Below are 24,102 nucleotides of genomic sequence, written 5' to 3'. Positions count from 1 at the left end.
GCCCCTTTTGCATTAATTACTGCCTCAATGCGGCGTGGCATGGATGCTATCAGCCTGTGGCACTGCTGAGGTGTTATGGAAGACCAAGATGCTTCAATAGCGGCCTTCAGCTCTTCTGCATTGTTTGGTCTCATGTCTCTCATCTTTCTCTTGGCAATGCCCCATAGATTCTCTATGGGGTTCAGGTCAGGCGAGTTTGCTGGCCAATCAAGCACAGTAATACCATGGTCATTGAACCAGGTTTTGGTACTTTTGGCAGTGTGGGCAGGTGCCAAGTCCTGCTGGAAAATGAAGTCAGCATCTCCATAAAGCTTGTCTGCTGAAGGAAGCATGAAGTGCTCTAAAATGTACCGGTAGAGCGGCTGCGTTGACTCTGGACTTAATAAAGCACAGTGGACCAACACCAGCCGATGACATGGCTCCCCAAACCAACACAGACTGTGGAAACTTCACACTGGACTTCAAGCATCTTGGATTGTGTGCCTCTCCATTCTTCCTCCAGACTCTGGGACCTTGGTTTCCAAATGAGATGCAAAATTTGCTCTCATCAGAAAAGAGGACTTTGGACCACTGAGCAACAGACCAGTTCTTTTTTCTTTAGCCCAGGTAAGACGTTTGACATTTGAAGCCCATGTCCAGGACCCGTCTGTGTGTGGTGGCTCTTGATGCAGTAACTCCAGCCTCAGTCCACTCCTTGTGAAGCTCCCCACACATTTGAATGGCCTTTTCCTGACAATCCTCTCCAGGCTACGGTCATCCCTGCTGCTTGTGCACCTTTTTCTTCCACACTTTTCCCTTCCACTTAACTTTCTATTAATGTGCTTTGATACAGCACTTTGAGAACATCCAACTTCTTTTGCAATTACCTTTTGAGGCGTTCCCTCCATGTGGAGGGTGTCAATGATGGTTTTCTGCACAACTGTCAGGTCAGCAGTCTTCCCCATGATTGTGAATTCAACTGAACCAGACTGAGAGACCATTTAAAGGCTCAGGAACCCTTTGCAGGTGTTTAGCTGATTAGAGTGTGACACTTTGAGCCTACAATACTGAACCTTTTCACAATATTCTAATTTTCTGAGATTCTGAATTTGGGGTTTTCATAAGCTGTAAGCCATAATCATCAAAATTATATCAAATAAAGGCTTGAAATATCTTACTTTGCTTGTAATGAGTCTATATAATATATTAGTTTCACCTTTTAAGTTGAATTACTGAAATTAATGAACTTTTGCACGATATTCTAATTTTTCGAGTTTCACCTGTAACTCCAGGTTGTCTAGGGGGATTGTCCCTGTAATTAGGGCTCTGTAAGTCGCTTTGGATAAAAGTGTCTGCCAAATGCATAAATGTAAATAATAAAATCAAAGTCTTACAGTGTTGTTTGTATTTCACAGTATGCTCTCAGCACCTGTACATCATGTCCATTAACATTCACAGAGGTAAGCTGGATTTTCACACAAGTATGCCATCAATCTACTGGTATATGTCCAATTTTTATTTGTGTTTTTGTGTTTTTAGGAGGAGGTGCCATTGATTCGCCAGTGGTGGTGTATTCAGCTGATGGAGAGGTTTTGCCTAGAAGGGTATGACAGACTCTACAGATAAAATTTCAGTATCTTGGCTGTATTAAGTCACTGTTGGCAAAGTGATACTAGAAAGTTGTTTTACAAATACAGTGCATATACATTTACATATTTTCCAAAGTTATGGACAGAGATTTGCATACTGGACAGAAGAAGCATCCCAACTCCTTCAGGGAACCCTTGAGCCTGTCTTTAGGGTGTCCAAATTCACCACCACAAACCTGTTGCCCAGCAGAAGAGTTGTGGTTGAAGAGAACGCTGATAAGGTAAATGATTTTATTGTTCATATATCAAGCAGTGTCGTGGAAAATCGCGATGAATCTCTCTAAGTTGTAAGAAAACTCTCGAGTCTTGAGTTCCAGATGCCAAAGTTGTAGTTTATTGAACACCAACAAACATGAGTCCAGCCAGCTGTCTGTCCTGACTTTATCCTCCTAAGTTCTCAGTTATATACCTTTTGTTATCTTTTACCCACTATCTCTGACCAATGGGATTATTGCCCTTGTCTCTTTCCCTCGCCACCAATATGTTTTATCTCCTTCATTAATTAAATATTGGTGGAAAATTCCACACCTATCTATTTTTTAAAAAACATACATCAGCTGGTAACTCCACATATTTTGGACATTATGTCATAGTTCATGGTAAGAACACATCAACTTAGAAACATTTGTGTAAGAGACAAACCAGCCTTGTCCTCACCATACCTTTTACTTTTCACCTCCATTTCAGCAAACCCTTACAATGAGGCGGCCTTGTTTGTTCCTTCACATTACCATTTGATTAATGAAAGAAAATACAAGCTCCAAAGCTATTTAACTCATCAAGGCAAAACAGCATGCCAGGAACATATCATATAAGGGATATCTAGGAAATACATCAAGGATATATGTCAGAATACTGCTGATTAACAGAAATACATGCTGTTTTTAAAGGATTTTAAAGGAATACACCTGTTGTTCAAGGATAACAACCATGGCAGTTGCATGCATGCTTGCTCAATATATAGTTTAATTAGTTTACGTGCCATTTTTATATATATATATATACAGTGAGGAAAATAAGTATTTGAACACCCTGCTATTTTGCAAGTTCTCCCACTTAGAAATCATGGAGGGGTCTGAAATTGTCATCGTAGGTGCATGTCCACTGAGAGACATAATCAAAAAAAAAATCCAGAAATCACAATGTATGATTTTTTAACTATTTATTTGTATGATACAGCTGCAAATAAGTATTTGAACACCTGAGAAAATCAATGTTAATATTTGGTACAGTAGCCTTTGTTTGCAATTACAGAGGTCAAACGTTTCCTGTAGTTTTTCACCAGGTTTGCACACACTGCAGGAGGGATTTTGGCCCACTCCTCCACACAGATCTTCTTTAGATCAGTCAGGTTTCTGGGCTGTCGCTGAGAAACACGGAGTTTGAGCTCCCTCCAAAGATTCTCTATTGGGTTTAGGTCTGGAGACTGGCTAGGCCACGCCAGAACCTTGATATGCTTCTTACAGAGCCACTCCTTGGTTATCCTGGCTGTGTGCTTCGGGTCATTGTCATGTTGGAAGACCCAGCCTCGACCCATCTTCAATGCTCTAACTGAGGGAAGGAGGTTGTTCCCCAAAATCTCGCAATACATGGCCCCGGTCATCCTCTCCTTAATACAGTGCAGTCAGCCCTGTCCCATGTGCAGAAAAACACCCCCAAAGCATGATGCTACCACCCCCATGCTTCACAGTAGGGATGGTGTTCTTGGGATGGTACTCATCATTCTTCTTCCTCCAAACATGGTTTGTGGAATTATGACCAAAAAGTTCTATTTTGGTCTCATCTGACCACATGACTTTCTCCCATGACTCCTATGGATCATCCAAATGGTCATTGGCAAACTTAAGACGGGCCTTGACATGTGCTGGTTTAAGCAGGGGAACCTTCCGTGCCATGCATGATTTCAAACCATGACGTCTTAGTGTATTACCAACAGTAACCTTGGAAACGGTGGTCCCAGCTCTTTTCAGGTCATTGACCAGCTCCTCCCGTGTAGTTCTGGGCTGATTTCTCACCTTTCTTAGGATCATTGAGACACCACGAGGTGAGATCTTGCATGGAGCCCCAGTCCGAGGGAGATTGACAGTCATGTTTAGCTTCTTCCATTTTCTAATTATTGCTCCAACAGTGGACCTTTTTTCACCAAGCTGCTTGGCAATTTCCCCGTAGCACTTTCCAGCCTTGTGGAGGTGTACAATTTTGTCTATAGTGTCTTTGGACAGCTCTTTGGTCTTGGCCATGTTAGTAGTTGGATTCTTACTGATTGTATGGGGTGGACAGGTGTCTTTATGCAACTAACGACCTCAAACAGGTGCATCTAATTTAGGATAATAAATGGAGTGGAGGTGGACATTTTAAAGGCAGACTAACAGGTCTTTGAGGGTCAGAATTCTAGCTGATAGACAAGTGTTCAAATACTTATTTGCAGCTGTATCATACAAATAAATAGTTAAAAAATCATACATTGTGATTTCTGGATTTTTTTTTTTTAGATTATGTCTCTCACAGTGGACATGTACCTACGATGACAATTTCAGACCCCTCCATGATTTCCAAGTGGGAGAACTTGCAAAATTGCAGGGTGTTCAAATACTTATTTTCCTCACTGTATATATCCTTTATTTCACCAGGTGCAACAGCCGGCCATTGTAAAAGACCTTCATGCAGCTTGGCACTGGGTTCACAATCACAGAGACTTATTCCATGGGGATGTGAGAGAGCCTGCATTTCTGCAAATGAACAGGGATGAACAACAAAATGCCCTCAGGAAGGTCCTCGGGGGTGAATTCTCCAATACAAAGGATGAATTTTTGTTTATATTTCAGTGTCAAGAGTACATGGAAGTATTTTTGTCATACTGTGTTGATGAACAAGGCTTGAAGGTCAATGCCATGTTCCAGTGAGTGAGTCAGTGAGGGATGGAAGCTATTAATTAATGTATTAAATAAATTGAATGAATAAATAACTTTATCCTGTGTGTTTCTTAAATGCAGACATTTGTTAAAGTATGCTGAAATAAGTAGAACATATCTTTAGAAAATAAAATATTAAATGTAAAGAAATGCACACACACTTATAAACACATCTGTATTTCCCAAATGGGTTCTAACAAATGTAAACTATTCAGTTTAACAGCAGCCCTATGCACCCTATGTTCATGTCTTTTCTAAAGCCTGAGGCTTTTACCTCTTAATCTCAATACATGTGAATTAATTCTGATTAAAAACAGTACGATACAATTTGTGGTATTTCAGTTAAAAGCTGTTACATATTTGGGTATACAAATAACCAAATATAACTATATGCACTGCTAATTTGAACACAATTGTTACATAAACAATGAAGCGGCTTAATTGCAGGGCTGCAGAGAGACCTATCTTTGATTTAACAAGATTTAACAATCTTTGCTTGTTAAATCAGAGGGTCTGTCTCGCCTAATTAATGCCACTCAGGCATTGTACATTGATAAGCCCACGTGTAAAGTAATCAATGGGATATTAATTAAATTATTATGGAAAAACAAATACCATTATTTGAAAAAGTCAGTGATACTAAATTCTCACAAAAAGGGTGGCTTAAACTTCATTGATTTCAGCTCAATAAATAACACAATTAAAAAAAACTGGCTTAATTGATTCCTTAACCCCACCTCTATTTGGAATATTTTCCCTCAGCTTGCCTTCTCACAACTTGGTGGTGCAATTTGTTTTTTTTTATTTGATTATGGTATTCAATAAGTCCCTGTCAATCTATCTAACTTTCACCAACAAGTTCTTTTGGCATGGACTTTTGGCACTAAACTTTTCTCCTCATCTGTGTTACATATGGAACAACAGGAACATTCTATTTAAGAATAAATCTTAGTTCTATAATTACGGGTTCAGTAATGGAATATGTCATGTAAGACAGCTCTTTAATAATGAAGGTTTGCTTTTTAGGTATACTGAATTTATTTCAGAATATAACAGTTATGGATGCTATTCCATCTGGCTTACACATGATTTTCAAAAATAATACACACTCTTATGGGTTCATTACCCTCTCCTGAACCTGTAAGCACACCTATTGGTGTGATATGTTTCACTGAAAAAAAAGGAAGGAATCATAAAATAAGAGCTCTAGTCCTTGAGAACATTGTCTCTGCCCCTCCTATAATCTCATATTGGAATGGACTCTTTGATCATTTAAATTGGAAAAATATATGGTCTATGCAAAAAAGCAAAGTAAAACAAATATCTTTTTAATTCATTCATAATATTTACCCTGTCAAAAATTTCTTAAAGAAACATTTTAGATCTGATTTTGACACTAATTGCTCTTTTTGTCAGAATGACACTGAAACCTCTCTTCATTTGTTTTGGTCATGCATTTATTCTTTGCAACTTTGGGAAGATGTTAGTTTGTTTATCTAAAAATCTAAGTTTTTCAAAGAATCCTAAAACTGTTATTTTTGAATTTGTTGAAGCAGATCCAAATGCCTGCTTTATAATAAATGTAATTATTTGACTATGTAGATTTTATATTCATAAAGGTAAATATTTTTAATTGTAAACCTATTTTTTTGGCATTCTTACAAGAGATAATACTTCACTTAACAAAAAAGCACTCAGAACATGTACAATTTGCACAGCCTACAAACATTTTAATTTAATTAATGTGTAATTTTCTTTTAATTTAAGTAATTCCCACTTTCTTTTTCTTTCTAGTTTATTATTTTAGTTACTTTTTAGTTTTGTTTCTGTTTTGAGTTTGGTAAAGTAGTTTCCTTAACTATTCTTATATTGCTGTTATTCTTTATATTTATATTTATTGTAGTGTATTAACTTTGTTGTACCACACTGTGAACTGAATGTTCACATTAAGCAATACAAATATATATATATATATATATATATATATATATATATATATATATATATATATATATATATTTTTTTATCAATTTAATTTGTGCCACATTTTAACCTTGAAATATATTTTAGAAAAAAGTGTATTTAAATTTTTTTATTATTATTAACAAGAAAAAAACATACAAAACACTCGTAGGGGAGAAATAAGAAATATGCATCAATAGGAACAATACAATTATTGTCTTTATATCAAGAGAATCACTAGTTAAGCTATCTCCGGTACTGATCGGGTAGTGTCAAATAACTACTGTCTTTTTTTTTTTTTTTTTTTTTTTAAAGCTTAATAAAGTCATCTTTATTGCCAAAATAAGGATACAAATCACAAGTGACTTATCAAAATATACATAACAATTTTCTCAAATAACTACTGTCTACAATTGCCGTAAATTGTTTCGACATACTTCAGACAGGAAGTAGACGCATTTTCGCACATGCGCAGTACCAATCGTGTTTCCGGTACGGATCGAGTAGTGACAATCCATCCCAAAAACTTCATCTACATCAAATATCTGGCGAACGGCCATTGTGACGTCACGTGTACACCGGCTCCCTCATTGGCCAGTCAACTGCGTGCGCTGCTGTGCAGCATTGTTTGAAATCGTGTTTACGGGGGATTTTAAAAACTACAGGACTCAGCACGGTAAATAGAAAAGTTGTTTTTGTGTTGTTTGAGTGCTTGATATTTACAGAATATTGCGCTCAGACAGACTGAAAGTGATTGGTGTCGCGCAGTTGTTGTGTATAGATCGTTATGGATAGTTTATAGTCTTAACTCTGTGTTTCCATGAAGTTTCCGTCAGTTAATCTGAGGTCGTCGTTTTGCACTGGTGTTTGCGTGCGTTATACAGTGGTTGCATTACTGCAGTCACAGTCGACCGACAATTGCATTTGATGTGTTGCATTGTAGGTGCAGTCAACCTGATACTGTCTGGACATGCGGCAGAATAAATCCGCACGCAGGCGGAAGCCTTCGACACCCCAGCGCAGATCTCCTCCTGCACCCCCGCCGCCGCCCTCAACATCCCGGCGCCGACGCACCAGCGGACCCTCGGGTGAGTTCGGCCTGTCTGCTGCTGTGAGAAGGGCGATTCATGCAGCACCACTGGCGTAGTGGTGAACGTCAGGTCTGGTCTGTAATTTTGGATTCAGTTTTGATTCATGATCTGTCACCATTGTGCTCTTGATCAACACTGAACCCATTTAATCGTGTGTGTGTGTGTGTGTGTTTTACATGGAAACCTGGAACAATTAGGGGATTTTAAAATTGAGAAAAGTCATGGACATTTCTGTTCTGAATCTACAGTTTTCTAGTTTTTCTGTGATCTATAATATTTCATGAGCCTGATCATGGTCTTATGTAGAGTAAAAGATCCTCGATACCCATAGTGATGTCCAATTTTTCTTTGAGTCAGTTCTTTTCAATTAATTAGTCAAAGCTGTTCACAAATCAGTCTGATTCTAAATGATGTATACAGTTCTTACAAATGCACAGAAATGTCATGGAGATTCATTGGTCAAAAGTTTGAAACCCCTAATTTGAGTTCTTGAATAACCCATTAAAATAAACAAGACTTTTTGTACAACAGAGTAGGACTGCGACTAACGATTATTTGATAATTTACTAATCTAACGATTATTCGACTATTCAGCGATTACTGCAACGATTAATCATTAGCTCTTATCTGATTATTCTGCTTGTGCCCTGACTTAAAATGTTGTATTAATGTTGTACGTGCTTACTAACAATAAAAAGGATCAAATCCTATTTTAGAAAAACCTCTAAATGACATTCACTGAATTAAAGGGAAAAAAAAACTTTTTATTAAGATTAATTCAATAATAATGCAGCAGTCGCGGCCCGTGCATTTTAAGTCTAGGCCTTCAGCGTGATTCATGCCATTAAGGAAACACAGTTTCACAATGAATAAGACACCGTATGCCCATCATAAATTACGTGGCAGTCAACTAATAATACCAGTTGACATTTTAAAAACATGTACGAAGCCCTGAACCAAGGAGGTCTAATACCAAGAAAATGCTCTAATAATATTTGCGATTTAAATTTGGCTTGCAATACATTTTTTTCATCAGGGTACACAGTTATTTATTCAAAACTTGATCCAACATCGAATGGTCAAGCAGCCTAATTTACACTTAGAAAACTCGTGATGTTGCTATAATAATGCAAAAAGCACTTGCCAATTAGCTTGAAGTGAAAATCAGTCTTTTCTGTTTAATTAATCAATCGCACGATCATGCAGAACATCTCAGGTTTGTAAATCCATAAAGATCTCTTTCTCAATGGCAATATCTTTTTTAACTATTTTAATTAAGGTAACTAGATCAAGATATACAGTACTATTTAAATATTGTTGTTTCTACTTAATTTTACTTGAATTGACTCACATTTAGATTATAGAATAACACATCTTAAAGAAGATTAGAAATTATTCTAGGTCAATACAAACTTAATTCTCCACAGAAATGCAGATATACCTGCAATTCAGTTACACATGCACAAGGAGAACTGCTGTAATGTGAACAGGATCAAACTTGACCAAATGGAACACAGATCACCCTAATGGTGACATCACACAAAACAACATAAATAATACCAGAGACTATGAGGCATAGATGGACATTTCTTTATAAATGAATGGGAGGAATTGGAATGCCAACCATGAAGCTCTGTGCACCCAACGGATGTAGAAAGGAAGTCCCGCCTTACATTTAAAAGAGCCAATCGCCTTTAAGATACAGACACCCACTATCAATCAACTTGCTAACACACATGTGCTTTAGCTATACAAGCCGTGTAATTTGTGTGTTTTAGCGTAATCTGAGGTAGATAGAAAAAGCACAATTTATAAACTTTTATTGCTGATTTTAAATATGTTCTTTGATTGTAATCTTGACCAACCATTTGAGACTTTGTCGTTCCCCAATTCAAGTATATAGGAGCTGCACTGGCATGACTGGAAATAGCCTCCTGAGAGCATTCCAAAGATGGCCAACAGTGGACTGACTTGCTAGAAAGACTTAAATACTACAAAAGAGCTAAAATCTCAGTGAATTTTTAATAACAATTATTTAAATGCTCCGATATGTTCCCTTTGACCAAGAAAACAGTTAAATAATTTAAGCGCATGGCTTTACGGGTAGTCCCCATCACCTACATTTTGTTCTTAGTAGTTTGAGTTATTAACACCTAAAGTCTTAAGTGTGTGGGTTTTTAAGAAAAACAAATTCAAGGAACTTCAATATTTGAAAAATGAGCTCAAAACTTGTCATTTCAAATCATTTTTAATTAAGACTATTTGATTTTTCTAATAATTACAACATTAGGGTTTGTAGTGTAGCTTTAACAAACTCTTCATATTCCTTGTTGTATCAAGCTTTAAAGGGAGTAATTTAAATGAGTTTTGTCAGTATTTCCACCTCATGAAATTCTAGCAGTCAAAGCTTACAAATCACAACTCTGCTCTCATTGTTACCCAATTCAAAGTAATTCCACACAATAGATATTTTCTTTCACACAGATCACTGTCTCACATGTTTTCCCACCGTTTTAAAAAAAATCATCCGATGGTAAAGATTATTGCTTTTTATATACTGATGTTTGGTCAATATAACAGTCCATCTCATTATTCTATGCTTCCTTTTTGTCTTTCAAAGGGGCAAACTGGAATAAATTGGTGCTGGTCATGTGACCATAGTATTTACACCAGCCATGGCAAATGTTCCCATTAAATCAACACACCTCTGTAAAATACATCAACAAATCCTCTAAAGACCCATCAAACTCAACTCCATTTTAGGATACTTATGTATCTGGTGGGATTCTCCAAGGGAACGGAATCTGTAATAACTGAACTGTAAGTCACAGCATCATCTTAATAACTAGCTTTATGTGTGCTGTCTTTTCTAGAGGCATCACCACGCAAGAAGCACAAGTTTCGTCCTGGAACACGAGCTCTCATGGAGATACGCAAATATCAGAAGTCCACCGATCTGTTGCTGCGCAAGGGCCCATTTTCACGACTGGTATGGTTCACATTGTGATTCTGAGCATCCTTCAACATTCACTCTTGACCCCATGACAAGCCTTTGACAAGAATATCTCATTGAAGTCATGAATAAGCAGCAGTCATCACTGCTTATGTGTGGAAAAAGTCAATTGATGTTTATCATCTTGAATATCTCTATATAGGCTTTGTGTGAGAGCGATGCAAACATTTGTCTTGTATTCATTGATGCTGACAGGTGCGAGAGGTCTGCCAGATGTTCAGTCGAGACCACCTGATGTGGCAGGGATATGCTCTGATGGCTTTACAGGAAGTAAGTGACAATTAACCTTTTTGCCTTTTATGTTGTATTGTAAAATGAATAGTTCTGTTCCTGGAGGCTGACTAATCAATGTCAAGTTGTATGATCTTGGACCGCATCTGAGCATATCCCTTCATGAATTTTCTTAAAGGAATAGTTGATGCAAAAATGATCATTCTCTCATTATTTACTCACCCTTATGTCGTCTCAAACTCATATGACTTTCATTCTTCCACGAAACCAAATTAAATATATTTCCATAGATGTATGATGTGGTTATGTCCATACAATGCAAGTCAATGGGGTCCAAATCGCACTCCGCACATGCATCAAGCACTAGTAAGTGTAATTGAGCTGTAACTAAAGCCTGTAGACTGATTTTCATGCGAAGGGAGCGGGTCGTTTATAGCATGTGACGTTAATGCGCTCTCCCAAGAACCTAGCCTCGGTAATCGCTTCTTTGCCACTATTCAACAGTAACAACAAACTGCAACACTAGGTCACGTTGTCTTAGAAATGGAATCCGGCAAACATCCGGCTCCCAGCACAACACCGACTCTTACACAAACTCTGAGTAAGCCAAAAAGAATGCGAACTCTGATGATGCATGCAATATGCTAGGGAGAAAGAGGCGCTTAGATATTTGGTCCCATTTCAAATACAGTGACACAGAAAAAAACAGAGTGCCTAATTATATCGGACGGCAAGCAATGTGGTTATAGATATCTGGAAAAACATTACAAACTTGAAGTGGCATATCAAGGCTAAACACCAGGGAATTTAGGTAAGTTAACCTCATGTTTTTGCAATGAATATGACAACGACGAAGACATTTTCAAGTCTATTACATTAGCCAACCAGTTAGCTGTGGTGTTAAGCCTACATTGTGCAGGCTGTGCTTTATAGCGAACAAATGTAGGATTAAACTGAGACGGTAGATTGCCTAGCATTTAGGCTATGCATGCAACGCTGCTAATATTAGACCAGGCACTTTTAGTAAAGTTTGCATTCTTGATCTTTCAACATGGGTATATCCAGGTAATGGTATCATTTTATCTATATGTGAGATGAGTGAAATAAAGACTTAAATGTGAAATATCGATTTTGGTTAGACTAGATTGACCAAAATGCTAATCAAAAGTATTCTAATGGATCAGAAAAGACTAAAATGATTGTGAATTACTAAAACTAGACTAATATACATTTGATTTTCTTTTGACTAACATAAGACTAAAATACCCAGACTTTTAGTCAACTAATGCCTCCTACACACTACATGACTTTCAAAGACATTGTATTGTGGTGCCGTTCATATTACACAACTGTCTGTCTTGTCGTGGAAGTCGCAGCGTTTTCAAATTACACGATGAATCGGCGACGGGTGAACACGTTACAAAACATTTCACTATTGACGAATCCCCGAAGACTCTGCCTGGACTCCAAATTACAGAGTGCACACGAGAAGTGATGCGAGATACGAAAACAAATGCGTCATCATATGTTGTGCATTTCAGAATATGATGTGTATTTTTTAATCATATATTTTATTGGTTATAATATGAAAAAGTACCTCCTACTGAAAAATTTACCTTTTAGTTTACCTGAATGTCCAAGAGAATTGTCAGTTTCTCTCCAACTCTTCTCTTTCTCCACCTGGTTGTGGTACATTTCAGAGGAAACATCAAATATTCACTGGTGCTCCTGCCAATGTTCCACTAACTTTTCCTCCATTTCTTCGGTCCAATGAGACTCTTGATACTGCAGACATGCTAGTTGATGTTCTGTTGCAGGTACATCAGGACTCCTCCCACTGAAACTTCCTGTGCCCTTTTTCCTGCTCTCTGTTGTATTCAGTCAAAACATATTCACATGGCATGGTTTGGAATCGCAGACAGGTCCAAATATTTAACATTCTAGATATCTCGCTGACATCAGCGACACGCTTCTCTAAAATCGCGTCTTTGATAATTCATACATTGCATTCTTCGCTCACGGGAGCGAGCTCCGATTTGCCCACGATTTCAGGCTTTTGTTGGCGAGCGAAAATCGGGTTTAAAATCGGGTAGTGTAAACTCTGCATAAAACTTGACTAAAAAATTTTTTTTATTGTATACAGTTGACTAAATATGACAAAACTAAAAAGGATTAAGACTAAATTTAAAAATTGCTGACAAAAGTAACACTAGTTCGGTTTTGGGGATCAAAACTGGTGCTGAATTGGGGTTCTTCTTATTGGACAGGTAAGCTTACATAACTACAAAGCATGTGAAATATAGTGACATAAGGATTGGTCTGTGTAATTTTAGCTAACTTGATCTTGCCTGCTGATGAATTGCAAGCTACCTTGCTTCATAACTTTAAAATAATTTCAACAATCTTCTCTTTATAATAAAAGTCAGGTTAATGTCAATGTTAGTCTGTATTATTCAGCAAGGTTAACTACAATAACACATGAAATGAATGCTAGACTTTGTTCAAGATCATGCAAAAAGACATGTAACGTGTAACGTAACATGGTGATAGAGAAAATATATTCAATCTATTATTAGAAAACAATAGTGCATCGATATATCAAAAGTTGTGAATGAATATATATCAATACTGAATTGTGTCAGTATATTTATAATGTAGAGTCTATATTATAAACAGCTACTGTCATCATTAGAGCTGTTGGAAAAAATTGTTTCAGTGATGCATCGCGATAAATACTCAAAAGAATCAGAATCGATTCAGAGTTCAGTTTAAATCACGGGAGAGCAGTGGTGTGCGACAAAGACAGATGTGGAAACAAAGATGCGAATTAAGTGCATGGACTTAAGCTATTTGGTTCGTTAAATGAAGCTTAACATTGTCTTTGTGTTTGTTTTTGAGTTGCAATAGACTGTGTGTCTTAAGGTCAATATTAGGTCAAAAATGGCAAAAAATAAACAGCTTTCTCTAGAAACTCATCAGTCAATCATTGTTTTGAGGAATGAAGGCTGTACAATGCTTGAAATTACCAAAAAACTGAAGATTTCATGCAAAGGTGTACACTACATTCTTCAAAGACAAAGCACAACTGACTCTAACAAGGACAGAAAGAGATGTGGAAGGCCAGATGTACAACTAAACAAGAGGATAAGTACATCAGAGTCTCTAGTTTGAGAGATCGACGCCTCACATGTCCTCAGCTGACAGCTTCATTGAATTCTACCCGCTCAACACCAGTTTCATGATTCAGTTTCAGTTTTCAACAGTAAAGAGAAGACTCTAGTGCAGGCCTTATGGGAAGAATTGCAAAGAAAAAGCCACTTTTGAAACAGAAAAACAAAAAGAAAAGATTACAGTGGACAAAGAAACAGACATTGGACAACAGATAATTGGAAAAGTGTGTTATGGATCTTAACCCCCATTGAGGTTTTGTGGGATCAGCTAGATTGTAAGGTGTGTGAGAAGTGCCCGACAAGACACATCTATGGCAAGTGCTACAGGAAGTGTGGGGTGAAATGTCACTCGAGTATTTGGACAAACTGACCGCTACAATGTCATGGATCTGCAAAGCTGTCATTGCTGCACATGGAGGATATTTTGATGAGAACTCTTTGAAGTAGTTTAAGAAGTTCTGAATTTTTTTCAAAATGTATTAGTAATTGTTCATGTTATTATTGTCCTGAATATACATTGTGATCAGTTGAATGCCACTTTGGAGAATAAAAGAACCAATTTGTTTCCATAAGAGCAAAATCTGTATATTATTCCAAACTTTTGGCCGCTAGTGTATGTGTGTGTGTATATATATGTATGTATATGTACACACACACACACACACACACACACACACACACACACAGTGGTTTGCAAAAGTATTCAGACTCCTGAATATTGTTTTTTGTTGGTATCTTGCTTGCATAAATATCTTATGCAAGCAAGATATTTTCATGAAATATCTTGCTTGCATAAGTATTCAACCCCTGTGCTGTGTAAGCTGACAGTTTACACTGATAAAAGACATTGCGCTAATGAGGACACCGTACCATTGGCATCCACCTGTGAATCATTAAAGTTGCATTTTCTGGATACAAAAAATCCATTGTTGAAGGATCATTGGTCAGGCTGTGAATATGAAGGAATATATATGTTTATATATATATATATATATATATATATATATATATATATATATATATATATATATACATGTGTGTTTTGAACTGTATAGATTTGAAAGATAATTGCAGTAATTGTTGTCTTTCTAACCATTACATTATATTTCTTTGTCGTTTTTTAGATGTTGGTTTTAGTAGTTCTTTATTAGCATTGCCTTGAATCCACATTTCACACCAGAAACGGCAGTTTTAGTTCATGTTTAGTCACAATTTTGAAATGTCTAGTTTGAAAATGAATGTGTTGAATTCTTGTTTCCTGTGCTTCAGGCCGCAGAGGCGTTCATGGTGCGTCTGTTCTCCGATGCCAATCTCTGTGCCATTCACGCTAAGAGGGTCACACTGTTTCCACGCGATATACAGCTCGCCCGGCGAATCCGAGGTGTCGAAAACATGTGAAGGTGGATGATTTCCTCACATTTTTTTGAATTTGAAGAAAGTGGAAGGACACTTTCTGTATTTCCTGGACTTTAATCTTTTACTTCAGGACTCAAAGTCAAACTTTAAAACGGAGAAAGCAAAAATTGTTGGACTTTTAGTATTGTAATATAAAACATTTTATTCTGTGTTGTAAAGTTACAAAGATTTTGTTCTTTTTCTGATGATATTTGTTGATAATAAACGGATGTTTTGTAGTCCTGCTGTTTGTGTTGGCAGTTGTTTACAGTCCACGTCACAAAGTGACCGCTTCTTTCATTGCATCACAATGATAATAGAAGATTGTCGAACAACATTTCAGCTTCTTGCATTTGTGATCTGGAAAATGGCTTTCAGTGAAACGTTTTCTTTTAGAAAATGGGCAGATTAATTGTGAAAGTTCAAGAACATTGATAGCTGACATCTTGCTAAACTGTAGCACTTGCAAATTAATATTGTATTAATCCTAAGGACCGTCACATCAACAACTTATTAAAAGCAGATGTTTGCTTAAAGTGGACACTACATTAGTTCCCTCGCTAAATACTGTAACAAACTTAATCAGCTTATTAAAGCATGATGTTTACTCTTGTGCCCAGTCAAGTGTTCTTTTATTTCTGTTTCAGTTATTTATTCAGGATATAAGGCAAAAAATAATTTAGTCCATGACACTGATATAATAACTGGGATTTAGTTCTTTGCATCTTTCTCTGCACAAGCAGTGGTTCTGTTTGCTACTGAGCTATGATATCACATGGGAATAGTGGTTAGAAAAGCTGAATGATAGAGATTTCATTGCTACAATGTACAGAGATGATCAGCTATTGCAGCAAAGATTTAGACTCATTTACTTGGGAGTTTAGCAAAACTGATATTGCAACTTACTGTAAAAGGAAGATCCCTGCATGTCTGTATATGATTACACGTTCACTAACATTCACTTTTCTAAGAAGATATAAGCACATTCTGTCCTCTAGATGGCAGAAAATCTCTACATTTACCCAGAGTTCTTCATAGTTATTCTGGATTTTCATTTTATTTATTTATTTGTAATATCCATTTAGTTACAATTACAGAATTAGAGGAACGACTTTGTGTATAATTTAGATTTCTTGTCTTTGAAATAGGAAAGCTATTAAAACTATTAAATATTTCAGTAATCTATACCCCAACAAATACAACATATTGTCACTTTTCTGTCAGTTTTTTATTGTTTTCCCATTTACAAAAAACTAAACATTTAACTATGGTAATGAATAGTTTTTTCTATGTTTTATTTCCTTGCATGAAAGTAAAATAATCTGTGTTCACAGAAGCAAGCTTATTAACCTGAAGCCTATATTTATTGTCTTTGTGGAAAAACTCCAGCAGTATATGCAACGAGGCAAACCGTCCTTGTAACTCAATAGGATAGTTCACCCAAATATAATTATATGTACAAATACGTATAATTTCTTCTGTGGAAAACAAAAGGAGTTGTTTGGCACAATGACAGCCTCAGTCACCATTCACTTTTATAGCAAATCTTTCCATACAGTGGAAGTTTTTGAGTGAACTATTCTGTAAAAGCTGTTATTATACTGATAGTATATGTGTAAGTAAATCATACTGAATTATAAAATAAACAATATAAAGACTTTTAAAATAATCTAATAAACAGTATAGGCTTAGGTTATGCAGACTTTACTTTTTATAGACTGTACAATATATAGGTATCTGGGAATTGGGCCATTTTCTATTTTTCAAATAGAATTTTAAATCATAAAAATGCATAATGTATAGTTGTAACAAATATAAGTGGCTGACTAAGGAAAAAAGTAAAACAATTAAAACAAAAGTATGGATTAGGTTAGGTTAGTAAAGCAATTGTGGCATAATGTTTATTACCACTAAAAATGATGATATTTATTTTTTAACACTTTTATTGTAACTAACATGTTAACATGAAAAATTACACTGTTAATGTGTTTATTTACATTAAAATAATATTTAATTACCTAAAAAGAGGTATATCATTCATATTTTCAAGTTCTGGCCATATATTTCTGGCAGAAGAACAAACATGACCTCACACCCTCAACTAACAAATAGGATTTCATTAACTTTACTTTGAAAATAAAAAAAATTAGTTATTGTTTATGAATCTGAGGAAGAATAATTAGATCTGCTAAAGTCTGTATCTTTGACAATATCAACCCACATTAACAACTCGCGAGCAGAAATAACATAACCACGAGTCATGACAGGTCCCACACACACGCGCAGATCTGAACACAAGCTCGAGGTATTTTCTGCACACACGCGCAGCTGAAATCTTTACGCAAGACGGTTTTGACACTCAGGGGCGGGGCCCGAGCTTTTTCTGTTAACAAATGCTATTGGCTGCTGACCAAACCCTGTATTGATTGGCTGCAGGTCCATCTAACGTTAATGTTGAAGGGAACGTTAGTGTTTCACAAAATGGTAAGTGTAGATAGCTAAATGTCAGATAGTTCCCAGCTTGTTAGTGTGGTACTGCTTGGGCCATCCACTACTCAACAGCCTCTACATGAATTCATTATAAAAATAAAATGCAGGCTCAGAGAGGAAGCCAGTCAGGCCCTAGGGCCCTTGGGGCTGGGAAAGCACAGCAGGTGCAGCAGAATATGGCCAGGTTAGGAAATCAAGTGTACATTCAAATTCTTATTACACGGCTCTCTGAAATGTTTGATTCTGATTTGTCAGGCGCAACATTATATGACCGATAATGATCGTCGTCAGTATATATAGTATATATTATAATGACCGCTCATCCGGCCCTTATTTCACGTCTCTTATCACACCTCGGATGGATGCGCTCTCATTTTATTCAAAGCAGCTAGTGTCATCTTGCCTCTCATATATATAAATATAAACTAATCTTACAATTACAATAAATTAAGGAGCCTCTTTACTGTCTGCCATCATCCAATTCCCAATCTTCCCACTTTCTGTCTGTCCTGGTCCAACAACAGCCAATCACTAGAGATTCAAAGAGATGCAGCCAATCAATACAGGGTTTGGTCAGCAGCCAATAGCATTTGTTTACAGAAAAGATCAGGCCCTGCCCCAACTTGCGCGTGTGTTCAGATCTGTGCATGTGTGTGGGACCTGTCATGACTCGTGGTTATGTTATTTCTGCTCTCGACTTGTTTATTTGTGTGCACAATCATATTTTTTTGTGCTTGAGTTTGAGATTTGCAAGTTCTGCAGGTTTACATTTTACGTGCGAGCTGTGTCATGGTGCTTGTGAGTGCGCATCGCAAGAATTTCAGTCAACTCGCTCCCTGTCCAATAAAAAACAATTCACATGCACCGTTTTCTTCATGTAAATTCTTCCTTTAATCCAGACTCGTTAGTAAATCAAACAAAGAAAAGAAAGGAAACAAAATATAATCTTAAATCCTAAATATCACGGATGCGGTAAAGAAAACTGTGCGACTCCACTCGATTTCCTATAAAGGACGCATAATCACTTACAGTCGCAATTCTTAAAGGGCCAGTGCACAATTTTTACATATAACATATTTCAATGTAAATATAGAGAATATTTATCTAATTAGTACACACAAAGAAAGAAAGTTACAATCAAAACACAAATATTGAAATGCAACACATAATATGCAATAATTGTCACTGAACAAAAGCAAAATTAGGCTCCTACAGTGCTCACACTGTTGTAATTAACTTGCACGCTGTGTTTATGGGCGTGCACTGTTTTGTCCAACATTTAACGCTATAGATTGCCAACAGTGTTTGAGCCCCATCTGTTTAGGTGCACATTTGCCCTATAAACAGGTGAAACTTGAAAAATTAGAATATCGTGCAAAAGTTCATTCATTTCAGTAATTCAACTTAAAAGGTGAAACTAATATATTATATAGACTCATTACAAGCAAAGTAAGATATTTCAAGCCTTTATTTGATATAATTTTGATGATTATGGCTTACAGCTTATGAAAACCCCAAATTCAGTTCTCAAACTCTTTGAAACAATTACTTAAATTTAAACAGAAGGAGCCGTATTACTTTAATATCCTTAGTGAATTCTTAAAGTAAGGCAAATTTGGGTTCTTATAGATGTATTGCCTTCACTATTTACATTCTGCCTCCTGCAACAGGCAAAGTTTTGTTATGGGTCTTTCCAAAATGTTAGTTTTGGTCTTAATGCGGACTTGTCGGATAAGACCCTTCTTATCAGGAATGGTTTCAATGACCTTTGCTAATACCCATGAATTCCTGGGGGCGGAGTCATCAACTACCAGAACAATATCTCCAACAGAGAAGTTTCTTGTCATGTTATTCCACTTTTGTCTCTGTTGCAACTGCGGCAAGTATTCTCGACACCAACGTTTCCAGAACAGATCAGAAACGTACTGAACCTGTTTCCATCTGCGTCGAGAATACAGGTCGTCTTTGTCAAACAGTCCTGGAGGCAACGATGATTTTGACTTGAGTAACAACAAGTGGTTTGGAGTCAAAGCTTCCAAATCATTTACATCAGTTGATGCTGCTGTGATTGGACGACTGTTGATTATAGCCTCTGCTTCACAGAAAACTGTTTGAAGGCATTCCTCATCAAGAACTTGTTCTCTGATTGTAGCATTAAGGATCTTTCTTATTGAGCGTATCAATCTCTCCCATGCCCCGCCATGGTGAGATCCAGTGGGAGGATTGAAAACCCACTTAATTCCTTGCTGACTGAGATGGTCTTGAATCTTTTGGCTGTTCCATTTTTCAATGGATTGCCTTAACTCACGCTCAGCACCTACAAAATTGGTCCCATTGTCTGACCTGAGAACTTTCACTTGTCCTCTTCTGGCTACAAACCGGCATATAGCATTTAGACCGGAATCAGTGTCTAGTGAAGAAGCAACTTCGATGTGCACTGCACGAATTGCTAAGCAAGTGAATATAACGCCATATTTCTTGACTAGGGTTCTTCTACGTTTAATCATGAATGGCCCAAAGTAATCTACACATACTCTGGTAAAAGGTAGATCATCTGGCAACACCCTGTCTGATGGTAAGTCTGCCATTATTTGTTTTCCTGTTGAGGAATGTAAACGACGATAATTAACACATCTTGCCAGCATTTTTCTGATTGCAGATTTTGCACCAGGTATCCAGTATTTTTGTTGCAGTGTTGAAATCATGTGATTTCTACCACCGTGTCCTGTTTTCTCATGAACATTCTGGAGGATTAAGTTGGTGACATGAAGATCCTTTGGTATAAGCATAGGTCGCTTACTTTCTTCTGGCATAGCAGCATTGCTAAGTCTTCCACCGACATGTAAAACTCCATTGTGCAACTTGGGGTTTAATCTGTAGATCGAACTGCCTCTCTTTGTTGCATGTCCACTTTGCAGTGCTGAAATCTCCTCAGTGAACTTCTCTCTTTGACAGTATTTCACTATTTCAAGCTCAGCCTCTTTCAAATCATCAACAGAAATGTTGCTTCCTTTCCATTTAGCTTTAAAATCTTGCATCTTTTTGTCCACAATCTGCTTGCTTTTACTTGAGTTGGTTAAAGTCTCTGCAGCAGTAAGAGTCTTTCTCTTTTGCACAAGTTCCAACAGCATGGTTTTCAATTTTAGCATCCACGCTACAATGCGCTGAAGCTTTATCCAAGAGGAGAAATGATTCATCAGTTGTCTAACTGAACTGTTATTGTGTTGGGCTTGTATTGAATTGACCAACACTGACCTCTTGATCTCTGTGTGGAACTCAGGATTTCTGATGAATTTTCTTTTCAAATTCAGAGCCCGTTGTTCAGCCATCACTCGATTATTTGGCATCTGAGTAGCCTTGTTCTTCAAAGGCAGGCACAAGCTGTAATGACCATCTACAAGTTTAGCTGACTCGGACATCATTTTCATAAATCGGTGGTCTTCCTTGGACATTTCCAGCTGATCATCCCTTTCTGCTTCAGGAAAATCCTGCTTGAATTGCTGTTGCCACAAGTCTTCTAATCTGGCTACTGATATGCGATTTACAGATACTTGAACATTCCTTCCTTTTCTTGTGACGTCATTACTGTTCCTGAGGGGTCCATTAACTGTCCAGCCCAACTTGGTTCTTACCGCAAAAGGTCCATTGTCTTTACTATTAATAACCTGCCAAGGCTCCATGACTTCAGGCACATTAGATCCTATTAGCAATCCGATTTCTGCTTTGATGCTAGGTAGACAAACCTCTTTAAGATATGGCCATCTCTCCAAATCCTTTTGCTGTGGAATGTTCCCCTTGTGAACTGGAATTGTTCTCTGTGTGAAAACATCTGGAAGTTGAATGAATGTATCACCATCTAGCCTACTAATCTCCAACCCAGACACTATGTGAGTTCTGACTTGTTTTTCATCCCCCATTGTTCTCAGAAGTATATCAGTCTTTCTTCCATTCACATTTGGTTCAGACATCAAAGCTTCAGTACAGAAAGTATCTGAACTACCTGGGTCGAGAAAGGCGTACGTTTTGACCAGATGCGTGCCTTTCATTGTCTTGACCTGTACAGGAACAATTGACAAAGTACAGTCATTCTCACAAAAATCTATGACTTCACTGTTGTCCTTTTCTGCACAAATGAATGCACTTGTAACAGACTGTCTATCACAGTTATCCATTCTATCTTCCTGAGGATGTGGAATTTCCTTTGGTTTCATATGCAGTATGGTTGGATGAGGCAAAGAACATTCACTGCAGCTAAGTCTTTCTTTGCATTGTTTACTCATGTGACCATGCTTTAAACAGCCAAAACACAAGCCCTTGCTTCGCAAAAAGTCAATTTTCTCCTGATGTGTCTTGCTTCTCAAACTTCTATAAGATTCCAGATTGTGTTGCAGTCCTTTACAAAGAAGACATGATTTTGTCTGGCTGCTTCGATGTTTATTTTGTGATCTTTGAACTGAAAGTCTCTCGTCATCTTCAACCTTTCTGTCAATTGGTACAGCACTAGTCGTGAAGACCCTTTTGTTACAGCCTTTTTGTAAGCACTTGCTTCTGCATGTAACTTATCTTGTCCTTTTGTTGTTGAACTATCCTTTATGTATCCAAACACTGGATGAAGAGAAATCTTTGCTTGCTTGCTAATGAAATCAACTAAATCTTTGAACTTCACTCTAGCATTTTGCTTCTCTTGTTTTTCACATGCCACAGATCACCATTTTTCTCTTAATTTGTATGGAAGTTTCACCACAATGGCTCTCAGATTTGCTGCGTTATCCATCTCTTCCATGTAAGTTATATCTGACATTGCATTGCAGCATCCTGACAGAAACAATGAAAAGGAGTGAAGTGCTTCTCCATCTTCTGGCTTGATAGAGGGCCAATGTAGAGCTTTGTTCATATATGCTACTGCAATCTGATACTCATTTCCAAAATGCTCTCTCAGAAGCTGCTTTGCCTTAAGATAGCCTTCAGCTGGGTTCATATGTAGACAACTACGAATCAATTCCTTCGGCTTTCCAATTGTGTACTGTTCCATGAAGTACAAACTGTCCTTATCATAATCAGTACGATCCTCAACACCATGTTCGAAGGCCCGAATGAACAGCTTATAATCAAGAGGATCTCCTTTGAAAATGGGTATGTCAGTTGAAGGAAGCATGGACATTTTTTGATGCTTCACTACGCACTCAGTGATATTGGCTTGCCGCTCCAGGGCATTACATAATGTATCAACTACGTCTCCCTGTCTACTTGAAGAAAGCTCCCTTGGGATGGATTTATTAGTTGACTGTGGCCATAGAGGTTGAAACACATTATCAAGCAGACTTTCTTGTTTCAGTTCATCTTCATGAGCTGTTATTCTACCTGACTCCAGATCTATTTCGTTGTGACATACAGATGAAGACCGACTGCTTTCATATTGCTTAATAACTTTCATTTTAATAAATTAAATGAAATAATCATTAATAAATCTTTCACATGAGGAGGCTCTTGGTTCAAACCATGTATGCTGGTCCTTTGCATAATCTTCATCAGACATAAATTCCTCAATAGCATGATTCAGCTGACAGAAATCTTTGTATTCAGTTTCTAATTTAGTTCGAACAGTGTCAAAATGTGCAGCATCATCCATTAATTGTTCAATTTCCTTAGATTTACTTGTGAGCTGAGCTAGTTTAGTTTTCCTTGATTGCACAAGTCTTTGCAACTTTTCTTCCTTTGCTTTCTCAGTCATTTTTACTGATCTTTTAGTACGAGTACAATCCTCAGTTTTCTTCATAATATCATCACTTATTTAAGCTCCAACATCAAATCAAGTCATTGTACTTATATTATTTATTGAACTGTTCAGTCACGTTTCATTTTTTACCTCAGAAATCTTCCTGGATTAAATAGCGCCGTTAGATCGCATGTAGATAATCGCGCACCTCAGAGGTAATCCTTGCACTTCCTTATCCGACGAAACTCCACCTGGCATACACTTCAAGATCCATTGTTCCTTAAAAACATCTATATATCTTCGTGTCAAACACGTCCTTATCCATCTGGAGTTAGTTTTCTTTACTAATGTGAGTGCGCATCATAAGAATTTCAGTCAACTCGCTCCGTGTCCAACAAAAAACAATTCACATGCACCGTTTTCTTCATGTAAATTCTTCCTTTAATCCAGACTCGTTAGTAAATCAAACAAAGAAAAGAAAGGAAACAAAATAT

At 37.1% G+C, this 24,102-nt stretch overlaps 2 protein-coding genes across 2 annotated transcripts; both read left to right on the top strand.

Annotated features, from left to right (window-relative positions):
- Window positions 1-1,198: 1,198 nt before the first annotated feature.
- On the top strand, window positions 1,199-4,600 carry LOC127650261 (structural maintenance of chromosomes protein 5-like). Its single transcript, XM_052135579.1, has 4 exons — window positions 1,199-1,439; window positions 1,519-1,583; window positions 1,705-1,849; window positions 4,259-4,600. Exons 2-4 carry the CDS (start codon window positions 1,561-1,563, stop codon window positions 4,529-4,531), a joined length of 441 nt encoding a protein of 146 aa, XP_051991539.1. The 5' UTR covers window positions 1,199-1,439; window positions 1,519-1,560; the 3' UTR covers window positions 4,532-4,600.
- A 2,393-nt stretch (window positions 4,601-6,993) lies between these two features.
- Window positions 6,994-16,009, top strand: LOC127650262 (histone H3-like centromeric protein A). Its single transcript, XM_052135580.1, has 5 exons — window positions 6,994-7,178; window positions 7,446-7,590; window positions 10,467-10,582; window positions 10,802-10,876; window positions 15,277-16,009. The coding sequence occupies exons 2-5, from the start codon at window positions 7,473-7,475 to the stop codon at window positions 15,403-15,405; spliced, it is 438 nt and encodes a 145-aa protein (XP_051991540.1). The 5' UTR covers window positions 6,994-7,178; window positions 7,446-7,472; the 3' UTR covers window positions 15,406-16,009.
- The last annotated feature ends 8,093 nt before the right edge of the window (window positions 16,010-24,102 follow it).

Source organism: Xyrauchen texanus, chromosome 10, assembly GCF_025860055.1.
Source record: "Xyrauchen texanus isolate HMW12.3.18 chromosome 10, RBS_HiC_50CHRs, whole genome shotgun sequence".
Lineage (NCBI taxonomy): Eukaryota > Metazoa > Chordata > Actinopteri > Cypriniformes > Catostomidae > Xyrauchen > Xyrauchen texanus.
This window is presented reverse-complemented; position numbering and strand designations above follow the sequence as displayed.

Coding starts and splice junctions, on each gene's coding strand:
- LOC127650261 (XM_052135579.1), top strand. CDS start 1,561: ATGGAGAGGTTTTGCCTAGAAGG. Junction 1,584..1,704: donor GAGAGGTTTTGCCTAGAAGG/GTATGACAGACT, acceptor TATTTTCCAAAG/TTATGGACAGAGATTTGCAT. Junction 1,850..4,258: donor TTGAAGAGAACGCTGATAAG/GTAAATGATTTT, acceptor TTATTTCACCAG/GTGCAACAGCCGGCCATTGT.
- LOC127650262 (XM_052135580.1), top strand. CDS start 7,473: ATGCGGCAGAATAAATCCGCACGCAGGCGGAAGCCTTCGACACCCCAG. Junction 7,591..10,466: donor ACGCACCAGCGGACCCTCGG/GTGAGTTCGGCC, acceptor TGTCTTTTCTAG/AGGCATCACCACGCAAGAAG. Junction 10,877..15,276: donor CTCTGATGGCTTTACAGGAA/GTAAGTGACAAT, acceptor CCTGTGCTTCAG/GCCGCAGAGGCGTTCATGGT.